The 14,186-nt window shown below is 42.6% G+C and overlaps 1 protein-coding gene across 12 annotated transcripts in view; it reads right to left on the bottom strand.

Annotated features, from left to right (window-relative positions):
• LOC105483175 (calcium dependent secretion activator) overlaps positions 1-14,186 on the bottom strand; it is a 491,506-nt gene that overhangs the window by 167,514 nt on the left and 309,806 nt on the right. For all 12 annotated transcript variants that reach the window (XM_011743930.3, XM_011743979.2, XM_071092026.1 and 9 more), the window contains exon 9: positions 6,631-6,697. In XM_011743930.3, the coding sequence (XP_011742232.1) occupies positions 6,631-6,697 (67 nt within the window). The remainder of the gene's footprint in view (positions 1-6,630; positions 6,698-14,186) is intronic.

Genomic DNA, 14,186 nt, shown 5'->3' on the forward strand with positions numbered 1-14,186 from the left:
CAGTTAATTACTAGTTTAATTAGCTAACCAATACAATTCTTCCCCTTTTAAAACTTAAGGTTGTTTGGGTTGATATCTGCCATTTGCAACCAGAATATAAATATAAATGTCTTCTAGAGCAATTATGGAGTTGAGTGGCAAAAACAAACATTCAGAGCTACAAATTCTTTAACTACTCATATGTCTTACAATTCATTTTTGTGGTTAACTTATTTCAATATTGTATTCCCAGGTGACTACTACTGTATTCCAAGGCATTATGTATTATCTAACAATATTTTGTCTTGTTCTGATTTAGCTATTTTTCTGAAATCTAGAACATAATTTTTGGTAACATTCTTAGTTGGGAATCAGAAACAGAGGAGCCATGTTGGTTCTAGCTGAGTAATTCAGTTCTAGAACATTCTTTTAAAAATGTTTTATTTTAAAATGTTTTATTTCCATAGGTTTTTGGGGAACAGGTGGTATTCGGTTACACGAGTAAGTTCTTTAGTGGTGATTTGTGAGATTTTGGTGTATCCATCTCCCAATCAGTATACACTGAACCCAGTTTGTAGTCTTATCCCTCACCCTTTTCCCACCCTTTCCTCCTGAGTCCCCAAAGCCCATCGTATTATTCTTATACCTTTGCATCATCATAGTTTAGCCCCCACTTATGACTGAGAACATTTGATGTTTGGTTTTCCATTCCTGAGTTACTTCACTTAGAATAATAGTCTCCAATTCCATCCAAATTGCTGCGAATGCCATTAATTCATTTCTTTTTATGGATGAGTAGTATTCCAACATATATATAACATTCTGTATGCATTGATCTCTTTGGGTGCCAGTCCTGTCTAAGTGCTTGGAGTTACCGAAGGCACTTGCAATCAAAAGACCTGTGTTAGGTTTCTTTCTTTCTTTTTTTTTTTGAGAAAAATTCTCGCTTTGTTTCCCAGGCTGGAGTGCAGTGGCGCGATCTCGGCTCACTGCAAGCTCCGCCTCCTGGGTTCACATCATTCTCCTCCCTCAGCCTCCCAAGTAGCTGGGCATACAGGTGCCTGCCACCACGCCCGGCTAATTTTTTGTATTTTTGGTGGAGATGGGGTTTCACCGTGTTAGCCAGGATGGTCTCGATCTCCTGAACTCGTGACCTTGTGATCTGCCCGCCTTGGCCTCCCAAAGTGCTGGGATTACAAGCATGAACCACTGTGCCTGGCCTGTGTTAGGTTTCATATTTGGCTGCTTATAAGCCATTGACCTTGGGCAGGCCACTTAGCCACTCTGAGCCTTAGTTTCCTCTAATGTGAAGTTGAGAAAAGCCTTGTCCTCACTGTAGTACAGAAAGGTTATGAAGACCAGCTTGCCGAACACTGTGTAAACTCTAAGAAACCGTATGGCGGGCGCCTGTAGTCCCAGCTACTCGGGAGGCTGAGGCAGGAGAATGGCGTGAACCCGGGAGGCGGAGCTTGCAGTGAGCTGAGATCCGGCCACTGCACTCCAGCCTGGGCGACAGAGCGAGACTCCGTCTCAAAAAAAAAAAAAAAAAAAAAAAAAGAAACCGTATAAATACAAGTGATTATCCACATTATTAGAGGAACCACATAATATTCCTGTTTGTATAGTGCTAAAATGGGGGGAAATGTCTCAGAAATTATTTGAACACCCATCAAAACAGTAGATTTTAACCAGAAATCTTTTTTTTTTTTTGAGAAAGAATCTTCCTATGTCACCCAGGCTGGAGTGCAGTGGAGTGATCTCAGCTCACTGCAACCTCCGCCTCCCGGGTTTAAGTGATTCTCCTGTTTCAGCCAACTGAGTAGCTGGGACTACAGGTGTGCGCCATCATGCCCAGCTAATTTTTGTATTTTTAGCAGAGATGGGGTTTCACCATGTTGCCTAGGCTGGTCTCGAACTCTTGACCTCGTGATCCACCTGACTCAGCCTCCCAAAGTGCTAGGATTACAGGCATGAGCCACCATGTTCAGCCACTGGAAATCTTTTGATCATAGAATAAAAATATTTTTAAAATAAAAAGATGATAGCGTTAAGACTTTCTAACCTGATATGGGTGATAAGTTGGCCTGTTTTCACTGCTCTCCTTACACACACAGGGTGGGCGTTCTGGCTATCCAGTGGTGCTCTATGGAATTGGCACCTTTATCATTAGTGTTGATTTGGTCACATTAGAGTTACTAACAGTAGTAATCAATGTGCTTGGTTCTCACCGTGGACCCGAGGGTTTAGAACAAGGCCCCAGTAATTTCTTGACTCAGGGTACTGAAGGCCCGTTTCCCCTTAATCTCTGGATTAGGGTTTGCAGCCAACCAAGTTTATAGGACATATATTGGAATTTCAAGGAACATGGCAAGAGGAGGCTTTATCATGCCATTTGAATATAGTCATCTATTTAGCTACTCTGATGCTTGGTTCCATAGAGAACATAAACTCAAAGAGGGTGTCCTCTGAAGGGAATAAGACCTTTCATTTAAGCAGGATAATGACCTCCAAGGCAGTGTTTCTCCAAGGGTGGCCTTTGGACCACCTGCATCAGTATCTCCTGGGGTGCTTGTTATAAGTACGGATTACTGGGCCCCACCCCAGACTTACTGTATCAGAGTCTTCTGGATGGCACCTTGGGGATCTGCATTTTAAACAACACCTGATGCAGATGGTCCAGGCCCACATTTACAGACATCATCTCATCGCACAGGAATGCTTGAATCTCTGGCACAGAAGCTCCTTGTGACTGCTTCATTCCCTTCACAGTTGGTAGGGTAGACTCTAGCCACCTCTATAATAATTTTAGCTCTGATCCTTAAGAAATGGGAATTGCTACTTTGGTCCAGCACTCCTCTGAGTATGTCCTTTATCCCTGACTAGTAGAAAGTCCCTTTATAGCTAACATTTTGTTCCCCAAGACAGTAGCACTAATAGGAAATCTCAGTCAGGGAGAGTTTTAATTGTTACGTGTTATAAGCAAAAATGTAGACTCTATGTGTACATGTAGGAGATGAATTTTGAGGAGACTAATGTTGGATGTCCTCTGTTCGTCTTTGTTTTTTTCAGACAATTTTCCTTGTTTTAAATCTAATGTATGAAATCATAATTGCATTGGAAATTGTGTGCTCCTAGCTCTCTATATAAATACGTTCCATAAGATCTAACATCTGAATTGAAAGACACAAAGATTCAGTAAGTCACTTGGGTAGATATACTTTCTGTTTGGTGGTTTCCACACTGTTTTCCAGGGAGTTCCCTCTAAGGCTGCCCAGGAGCAGGGGTGGGGTTAGGGGAATCTTCTCCCTCTCCCAGAACCCTCACCATTCTGCAAATTGAACCAGGGTGGTTCTCTGGGTTTCATGTTTGCATTTTGAGTTTCAAAGTAAGGGTTGGTGGCTAAAGAGAAACTGAAAATTGCTTGTACATATGACTGAATTCAACATTGCATGCAGCTGTTGGGGGCCAATTGTCACCACTTGGACTGACATCCTTTTCTTCAAACAACCTGGGACATTTTAGCTTCCTCTGAATTGGACCAGCACTGGTGCCTTGAACTTTCCTCCTGCAGCTCTGATGGCATTGGGGTTGTTTCAAAGGGAGTGTATTTTTTTCATTATGATATTGATAAAGTGCTTCTAAATGTGATCACTTAAATAGGGGAGAAGAAAAAAATGGAAATAATTTAAAAATAATGCAGTATTTTCTGGGTGTGCTAGCAAATTGCTTTTAGACATTGTCGTGGTGAATGGGACAAGAATTGAAAGAGAAGACCTGAGTTGTCACCCTGGCTCCCCCATTATCTTTGTGATGATGGGACTCTCATGTCACCTCTGTGTGTCGCAGAGGTTGTTAAGGGAGAAATCTGATTCAGGCTGAAACAGATTTTTTTTGGCGGGATGGATGTACCCAAAATACCTTGACAGCTCTTTAAAGTTAATGAGAATCATATGTACATGAAAAATTTCTCAGAATTCTGAACTTATTTTCTCCTGCCTTTCTAGGAAAGATACTGAACTTTAGATGAGAAGTACCCTTTTATGATTCTCAGAAGTGAGCACAGAGCTTGCTTTTTAGCTGCTGTGTGACTTTCATCTTCTCTTGGTAGAAGGCTCAGTGTGAAGGCTTTAACACCTGTGTTCCAGTTGCCTGAAAAAATCATTCTCTCCCTTTTGGTTCTCCCTATACTTACTGTACAGACATGGCTTTACTGATGTTTTCCACACATTTCCTCTTGTTTTTCCTGAAGAGTTTCCTCTCCCGAAATAAGAGGTCATCTACTTCTCCTAAGTACTTAATCATATCAGAAGTTCTCAGAAATCTGAGAATGGTTGTCACCAGCCACTTCTCAGAGCACATGATCTCTTCTTTTTCAGCACCACCCAAGGTATTGCCTGAGCTTTTCTCCTCTCTCTTCCTTTTTCTTTTCTCTTCCATGAACATTTCCTGACTGCCTGTGCCAGACACTGGGCTAGGGACTGTGTATGAGTGTGGTGGAGGAAAGAGGGAAGGACACAAAAAAGAATCAGAAACAAAACTGGCCCTGAAACAGTGCACAGTCTATCGGGGAGACCAGGCATGCTCCCAAGTGATTCCAAGAGAGACTGCTGTGCCAAGTGCAATGAGAAGCACTGAGGGGCGAGAACCATGCATGACTCAGCACTGCTTTTTTTTTTTTTTTTAGACAGAGTCTTACTCTGTCTCCCAGACTGGAGTGCAGTGGCGCAATCTCCACCTCCCGGGTTCAAGCAATTCTCCTGCTTCCGCGTTCCCCGTAGCTGGGATTACAGGCGCAAGCCAGCATGCCTGGCTAGTTTTTGTATTTTTAGTAGAGATGGATTTTCACCATGTTGCCCAGGCTGGTCTCAAACTCCTGAACTCAAGTGATCCACCCACCTCCGCCTCTCAAAGTGCTGGGATTACAGGCGTGAGCCAGTGCTCCTGGCCAGCACCGTCTCTTTTGATGTGTCTTGTCTTCCCATTTACATTGTATGCTCTTTAAAGTGGATACCAGTTATTTTTACCTTCCCAGTATCCATTTCTCCTTTTGGTAATGGCATCCTGATTTTGCATGAAAGACAATCCAGTGGGACTGTCAATCCAAGTGCCACCCCTTCTTCCTGCTAAAAGTTGGGAGTGAACAAGTTTGGACTAAACCAATTCTCCCTCTATGAAATTTGACCCTCAAGGAGAGATGCAAGGATGGAAAGTGGTCAGAGCCAGTCTGTCTCATGACCACACCAGAAGTACTGGCCATGGTTCCAGGACTTGTGATGGTTAATATAAGGTGTCCACTTGGTTGGATTGAAGGATGCCTAGATGGCTGGTGGAGTACTATGTCTGGGTGTGTCTGTGAGGGTGTTGCCAGAGAAGATTGACAGTTGAGTTGGTAGCCTAGGAGAGGAAGACCCACATCCAGTGTAGATGGACACCATCCAATCAGCTGCCAGTGCAGCTAGACCAAAACAGGAGGAAGGAGGTGGGATAAGTTTGTTTGCTGAGTCTTCAGGCTTTCTTCTTTCTTCCCTGCTACATGGTTCCTTCTGTTCCTAATGCCCTTGGGCATCAGACTCCAGGTGCTCTTTGGCCTTTATACACTGGGACTTGTACCAGTGGCTTGCTGGGGGCTCTTGGGCCTTTGGCCTCAGACTGAAGGCTGTACTGTTGGCTTCCTTTGTTTTGAGGTTTTCAGACTCAGAATAAGCCACTACCAACTTCTTTCTTCCCCCGTTTGCAGACAGCCTATTGTGTGGCTTGGCCTTGTAATCATGTGAGCCAGTTCTCCCTAATAAATGCCTTTTCTTATATACATACATCCTATTGGTTCTCTCCCTCTGGAGAAGCCTAACACAACTTGGATTTCTGGAACTATGCTGGCCCTGTTCTTAACATGGATGGGTAATTCAGACTTTTTCACAATTCTATGAGTTAACTCCAAAGCCTTCCATATATTCATTTTTTAAACCTTAATTAGCTTGAGTCTATTTCTGCTGTTTGCATATGTAGAACTCTAACAGATTCCTTTCTGGGAGCTAAATACCAGACCTTAGTTCTTCTCTATGTCCTCTCAATGTGCTCCACACAAAGTAGGTGCTGAATAAATATTGGCCAGTTAATAGTCTGAGGAAATGTACTGCAAGCTAAAATAGCTTCAATTGCTTAGCCATGCATTATTTTAATTATTATTTTTTTTTTTGGAGACGGAGTTTTGCTCTTGTTGCCCAGGCTGGAGTGCAATGGCACAGTCTCAGCTCACTGCAACCTCCACCTCCCCGGTTCAAGTGATTCTCCTGCCTCAGCCTCCCTAGTAGCTGGGATTACAAGCATGCACCACCACGCCCGGCTAACTTTTTGTACTATTACTAGAGACAGGGTTTCACCATGTTGGTAAGGCTAGTCTTGAACTCCTTTTAAAGTGATATAAAAATAGAGAATAGAGCACAAGGGAGACCTTTGGGTACTGGAAATGTTCCGTATCCTCCTCTGAATGGTGGTTACATGGATATATGTAAAAATTCATTGTGCTAAATGCATGAGCTCTGTGTATTTTATTAAAGTTATACTCAGTTAAAAAGCATTCATTCATTCTAGCAAATCTTTAATACTGATGTCTCTTAAGACTGATATTATTAGAGTTGAAGAGTTAGTTACCTGCACCAATACAAAAAACCTTTTCTTCCATCTCTTCCAGACATTCTTACCGATGGCCCATAAATACCTAAGGGAAAGGAGAAAGACCAGAGCTGCATTAATGCATGAGTGAGTGAATTGTTGAACACACTTTGCCATGAGGCTTGGTACATATAAACAAGGAAATGCACATGGCTCAGGAACAGGGCACAGATTTTGGAGCCTGTGGTTGAGCATAAGCAACAGCAAGCACTGTTCACTTCCACTTACAGGAGGAATTGAGGCCTATCGTGAGACTTAGACTCCTTGACTGATTCCAGAAAGCATCTTGGAAAATGTTATGCTGCAACTTAATTTGTGTACGTGCTAAAAGTCTTTTAGGTAGGGGAACTCCTGAAAGACACTGCACACAAAAGAAAAAAGAGGGTGCTAAATCTCACAACTCTTTTGCCTCTTGTCAAGTTTCATTCAGGAAAACGTTCCCTTGTTTTCTTTTGCTGTATTGCAGGTGTATTACAGGGAGAAATGTGGGTACATTACAGGGAGGAAGTTCCAAGTCAACACAGGAAGTTCTCCCCACTTCCTTCCTCCTTCTCCAAAAGCTCTTCGGTTGAAAGAAATTAATTTTTTATACAGGAAAATAAAATAAAAAGGAGGGTTGAGAACTACAGAGGCAGAGCTCAAAGCTATCTGGATATGTTAAGATAAGTATTACTGCTTTTTTTTTTTTGAGACGGAGTTTCACTCTTGTTGCCCGGGCTGTAGTGCAACCGTGTGATCTCAGCTCACCACAACCTCCTCCTCCTGGGTTCAAGTGATTTTCCTGCCTCAGCCTCCCAAGTAGCTGGGATTACAGGGATGCGCCACCATGCCTGGATAATTTTGTATTTTTAGTAGAGATGGGGTTTCACCATTTTGGTCAGGCTGGTCTCAAACTCCTGACCTCAGTTGATCCATCCGCCTCAGTCTCCCAAAGTGCTGGGATTACAGGCGTGAGCCACCGCGCCTGGCCTAAGATCAATATTACTAATCAATTCATGTATTATCTTATCTGCTTTGTGGATTGTTACACATTGAACTGGCACCAATCTAGGAATCGAGGCTGGCATTTTTCAGGCTCTATCCAACTAAGAAAGGAGAGATCTGGTCATACTGAAATACATTCAAATACTAACTGAGTTCTAAAACTGGCTTTACCTGTTTACTGTCATCAATACCCACTGGAAAACTTCCAAATCCTCACCTCACCTCAAATCAGACAGAATTTCTGCTTTGGAACATAATGAAGAATTCACCTAATTAAAACTTTTCCTGCCTGACAAATTTCGGGGGCCCTTAAGAGTGGCTGGCAGCCAAAATCTACTCAGACCTTCAAGCCAGAAACCCAGGAGTCATCCTGGGTCCTTCTGTTTCCTCATCCTTATTCCTCAATAGCCAAGTGCAGTTGAGTTTTTACCTCCTGGGGAGTTCCTCACGGCTCCATCTTCCCTCTTCCCACTTCCACTATTTCAGTCCCCACCCACATTTTTTGCTTCCATGGACAATTATAGAGGAACCTCTTAATTGGTTTCAGGGACATGAGAATGATTTTTATCCTATTCCTGGAAATGAGACAGAGCTTACACCTGCAAATCTTATCATGCCTTTTCCATGCTAAAATTCCTTCAGTGCCTACCCTCTTCCCCTGCCATTTATATGAAAAGTGCCTCAAACTTTGGCCTCTTACATTTCATTTTCATGATTGGTCCCACATCTGTTCACCTATTCTATTGATTTACTTGATATTTTTCTTTAAATTAACTTAACATGAATACATTTATTTTGAAAAGGAAACTATATTATAGGCTTGATATACTAATTATACATTATGTAGCACACATTAAAATACATAAATGATTACACTTGTCCCTCAGCACCTACAGGGAATTGGTTCCAGGACCCCTGCAGACACCAAAATCCACAGACGCTCAAGTCCCTTACATAAAATGGTATAGTATTTGCATATAAACTAAGCACATCCTTTTTAAAAATATTTTTGGCCGGGCGCGGTGGCTCACGCCTGTAATCCCAGCACTTTGGGAGGCCGAGGCGGGGGGATCACGAGGTCAGGAGATCGAGACCATCCTGGCTAACACAGTGAAACCCCATCTCTACTAAAAAAAAAAATACAAAAAATTAGCCGGGCGTGGTGGCAGGCGCCTGTAGTCCCAGTTACTCGGGAGGCTGAGGCAGAAGAATGGCGTGAGCCCGGGAGGCGAAGCTTGCAGTGAGCCGAGATCGCGCCATTGCACTCCAGCCTGGGCGACAGAGCCAGACTCCGTCTCAAAGAAAAAAAAAATTTTTTTTCTTTTTTTGAGATGGAGTCGCACTCTGTCACCCAGGCTGGAGTGCAATGGCATGATTTCCTCACTGCAACCTCCACCTCCTGGGTTCAAGTAATTATCCTGCCTCAGCCTCCTGAGTAGCTGGGATTACAGATGTGTACCACCATGCCTGGCTAATTTTTGTATTTTTAGTAGAGACGAGGTTTCACCATGTTGACCAGGCTGGTCTCGAACTCTTGACCTCAGTTGATCTGCCTGCCTTGGCCTCCCAAAGTGCTGGGATTACAGGTGTGAGACACCTCGCCTGGCCCCTCCCATATATATTAAATCATCTCTAGAGTACCTATAATACGTTGTACAATGTAAATACTATGTAAATAGTTGTTATACTGTATTATTTTTAATTCACATTATTTTTTATTATGGTATTTTTATTTTTCAGTGTTTTTCCCCCCCAAATATTTCCCATCCATGGTTGGTTGATTTCTCAGATGTAGAACCTGTGGATAAGGAAGGCCAATTATATCTGATCCATGCTCATCTGTATATCATTAAAACAATCTAGTGTACTATCAGTGGCATGAATGAACTTGGGAAAACCTCAGCCTATAGGGACAAAGTCCAGCATCTTGACCTAGCCTAAAAAACTTTTCATTTTCCATCTCTGCTTACACCTTTGACTTGGTTCCCGCACATTGTATTATCTACATTGTGTATCTGTAATTCCTGACCACACCATAAAAATTCACACCTCTGTAACTTGGTACAACCTATGCTGCCTGGGATGCCTTCTCCCTGTTCCTCATGGGAAAACTCATATTCTCCCTCACTTTAAACCTTTACTTTGATGTCATCATCTCCTAGGCCTTGTAGATAATTCTGCTGTTACAATTATCACACAGCTTTAATTTATTTGTGGTTATATTTATTGTTACTATTGAACTGTGAGTTTCTGGAGGGAAGGAACTCTGATCCTGCTTTCTAAATACCTAGCACAGAACCATGTTCTTCTTTCTGAATTCTTATCAGTTCCTGATATATGGTAACTGGTCAATAGACGTTTGTTATAGTTCAGTTGGTTTTAAGCGCCATGCTCTTGAGAGATCAGAGCGATCTTTCTAAAGATTTCTGATGAGATTTTAAAACACTGCATACAAAACATGTAATCCATTGCCAAGTTCTTCAAGCTTGCCTTCCCAAATGTACCCCATATCATTCCATCCCTATTGCAACTACCCAGTCAAGTCACCATCAACACCACCTAGACCATGACAGGAGTCTGCTAACGGACTTTCCTACTTTCCTTCTTGTGTCTATTCTCCATTCATCCTGCAGTAGCTAGACTGACCTCTTTTTTTTTTTTTTTTTTTGAGACGGAGTCTCACGCTGTTGCCCAGGCTGGAGTGCAGTGGCGCGATCTCGGCTTACTGCAAGCTCCACCTCCCGGGTTCCCGCCATTCTCCTGCCTCAGCCTCCTGAGTAGCTGGGACTACAGGCGCCCGCCACCGCGCCCGGCTAATTTTTTGTATTTTTAGTAGAGACGGGGTTTCACTGTGGTCTCGATCTCCTGACCTTGTGATCCGCCTGCCTCGGCCTCCCAAAGTGCTGGGATTACAGGCTTGAGCCACCGCGCCCGGCCAAGACTGACCTCTTAAATGGATAAATCAGATCGCCAGTATGCTTATTCTAAATATGAATGGGAAACTATGGAAGGGTTTTAAAAGGTGGGGAGGGGGGATACAATCATATTTCTATTTAAGAAGATCTCACTGGCTGCTGGATAGAGAATACACTGTAGGAGGAAGGGGGTGGAAAGAGAGAAAGCAAAGAGATCAGTGAAGAGCTGGTCACAGGGGCTCAGGCAAGAGAGGTGATGGCTGGACCAAAGCTGAGGCAGGGAGCATTGACCGGATGACTGATAAGTTTATCAGCCCTGTGCTGCGGCTGAGGCCAGCGCAAACAGCTCTGGGGTTACATAGATCATCCAGCTGTCCTGGTCAGTGCTTAAAATAATATATTAATGTATTCATGGAATAAATGGACATAAGAGGGAGGTTCAGCCAGGGCTAAGGAGAGAGATTATTGGCTTGTAACAGTTAAGAGTATAATCTTCCAGTTCTAGTTCTACCAGTTACTGTGAGATGTTGGTCAAGATGCTTAACCTCTTGGTGCTCCGTAAGACAGGTCAGTAATGGTTCCTCACTAATAGGGCTGTTGTGAGGATTAAATGAGACAGTGCTTGTGAAGTATAAGCATGAGGCACGTCAGGAAGTAGATGCACAATAAATGTCAGCTTTATTACAAAATCTCTCTATGGGCAGAGGAAAATGTATCATTTTAGCAGCAAACAATAAGTTAAATATGTGAAAGGAAATCTTGGACTTAGGTACATAGGGAAGTAGATGATGTAAAAAATCAAATTCAGGAAGTGGGCAAGAAATTTTGTAGTTTTTTTAGTAATGACTAGCAAGATTGTAACAGCCTCACACTTTTCTGGAATTATATCTGGCAGCTACTAACGCTTTCCCTTTACTTTGCATCCATAGAAAGAGATTTGCAACAGTGAATACAGCTACAACATCTATTGTGTATATAATCATAATACATGAGAATAAAAGTAGAAGAAGAAGTTCATAGAACCTATACAGTGTAATTCATATTGAATCGTTAACTACTTCATAATAAAAACAATAACTACTACTTAGTGAAGTGTTACAAGTTTTCTGTGCTGTGCCAGGCACTTTATGGGAATTTATTACACTCATCTGGAGGAGTTAAGAGCTTAAATGTGGAGATACGTTACCCAGATTCATGTGCAATCTTGGGCAAATAAATTACTAGAGTTATCTCTACTTTGGTTTTCTCATCTATACAATGGGGATAATAATAATGGTACCTACCTCAAGGGTGTGAGGATTAAAGTAGAAACATAAAGTGCTTAGAACAATAGCTAGGTTAAAGTAAATACTTACTATTAGCTATATCATTATATACTATTATTCCTGTTTTACGGTTGAGGGAGCTGAGGCTAAGAAAGTTTAAGTAACTTTCCCAGGTTCCACAGCGGATGAAGGACACAGTCAGAAATTAAACTCAGAACAGTCTGACTCTAAAGCACCCTCTTCTTCACACTCTTCCTCCTCCTTTCTAGATGACAAACTTTGGTTTCTTTTTTTGAAGTAAGAACATGAGTCACGATTCTAATTGAACAGAGGGGATTTCTGGTTAAAGGCTTCTGAATGGGAAAGCTGGTGGGATCAGAGAAAAGGCAACAATTTTCCTTCGGAAAGTCTGCTTGAGGGAGGGGCTTTCCCTCTGAGGTTTTCCTCAGAATTTATTGCTAATTTGGCACATACCAGAAGGTGTCAAAACCAAGAAAAACTGAGGGCTGAGATGTACTGTTTCTGTCTAGTCAGCTCCGGCTCTGCATTTTCTTGGGTGGAAACATGCTCATTAAATGGGATGCACAGTACCTGGAGCAGATGGAAGTTCTGTTATTGCAGACATACAGGTGGCTTCCCTCCTAGCTCCTCACACTACAGGCAGATCTATTTGTGTGGGCATTAGTGGCCCTGAATCTCTGTCTTCAGGCTGTCCGGATATGTGGAAATCTGGATTTACCAATAGATAAAGCAGCATTCTAATGTACTGAGAGGCAGTTTAGACCAGTGGTTAGATCTCAGACTAAAGGAGAAACACCTAAGTGGCAATTTTGGCTCTGTCGTTAACTTTCCTTTGGCTTAGCTGCCCTGTGCCTCAGTTTCCTTAGCTGTAAAATGGGGATAACATAATAGTTACTTTATAGAGTTCTTGTGAGAACTCATGGGGGTGATATGTGTCAAGCACTGAGCATGCTCACTGGCACGTGGTAAGGACTGGATAAGTATTATCGTTGTTGTTATGTGTGCTACTATTTGTAGTAGTAAAAACAGCAGTCCTCACAGTGGCTCACACCTGTACTCCTAGCACTTTGGGAGGCTGAGGTGGACAGATCAGTTGAGGTTAGGAGATTGAGACCAGCCTGATCAACATGGTGAAACCCCATCTCTACTGAAAAAAAAAAAATTAGCTGGGCATGGTGGTATGCATCTGTAGTCCTGGCTACTCAGGAGGCTGAGGTATGAGTATCAGTTGAACCTGGAAGCAGAGGTTGCAGTGAGCTGAGATCATGCCACTGCACTTCAGCCTGGGTGACAGAGCAAGACTGTCTCAAAAAAAAAAAAAGAAAAAAGGAAAAAAAAAAGCAGTCCTGGTAGAAAGAGTAAATAATTACCAACTTTGTAAAGGGTTTCTCTTTGGATTCTTTATTTGAACTCACATTCAACTTTTGGGTGCACATCTGTTGAGAAGGAAAGTGAGGTACACATGTCTGGGTTTGGAGCTTCAGGCCATATTTTGCATCATGATTTGAAGTATCCTCTCTTATGACATTTTTGTAAAATTCTTGCTACTGGGTCACTGACATTCATGTTATTCACTGGGGACATTTTAGTTATATGAGAGGCCAGAGAGAGCAACCTACAAAGGATTAAAAATATAAGAGGAAGATTCATCTGTGTTCAACTTAAGTTCCAGGAATCCCCCAAAACTGCTGAATCATGGAAGACCACCGTGGCCTGAGTGTCCCTCTGCTCTGGGACTACTTGGCAGGGTAGCACCCATGGCAATGCTTGCAACTTTTCATTTGAATAAAAAAAGGGACAGTCTTCTCTCATATGATATTTGTGAATTTAATGTGAATTAGCAACATAGCTCTCTTTATTAAATATCTACTCTTGCGGCTGGGCGCGGTGGCTCACGCCTGTAATCCCAGCACTTTGGGAGGCCGAGGCGGGTGGATCACGAGGCCAGGAGATGAGACCATCCTGGCTAACACGGTGAAACCCCGTCTCTACTACAAAATACAAAACATTTGCCGGGCGCGGTGGCGGGCGCCTGTAGTCCCAGCTACTCGGGAGGCTGAGGCAGGAGAATGGCGTGAACCCGGGAGGCGGAGCTTGCAGTGAGCCGAGATCGCGCCACTGCACTCCAGAATGGGCGACAGAGCCAGACTCCGTCTCAAAAAAAAAAAAAAAAAAAAAAAAAAAAAAAAAAAAAAAAATCTACTCTTGCAACTGTCAAGTATACAATATATTGTTATGAATCATAGTCATCATATTGTACAATAGGTCTCTTGAACTTATTCCTCCTTGTCAGAAATTCTTCATAAGAATTTCTTATAAGAATAGAAGTCACAGTGAGACAAGAACCATG

Source organism: Macaca nemestrina, chromosome 2 (genome assembly GCF_043159975.1).
Source record: "Macaca nemestrina isolate mMacNem1 chromosome 2, mMacNem.hap1, whole genome shotgun sequence".
NCBI lineage: Eukaryota > Metazoa > Chordata > Mammalia > Primates > Cercopithecidae > Macaca > Macaca nemestrina.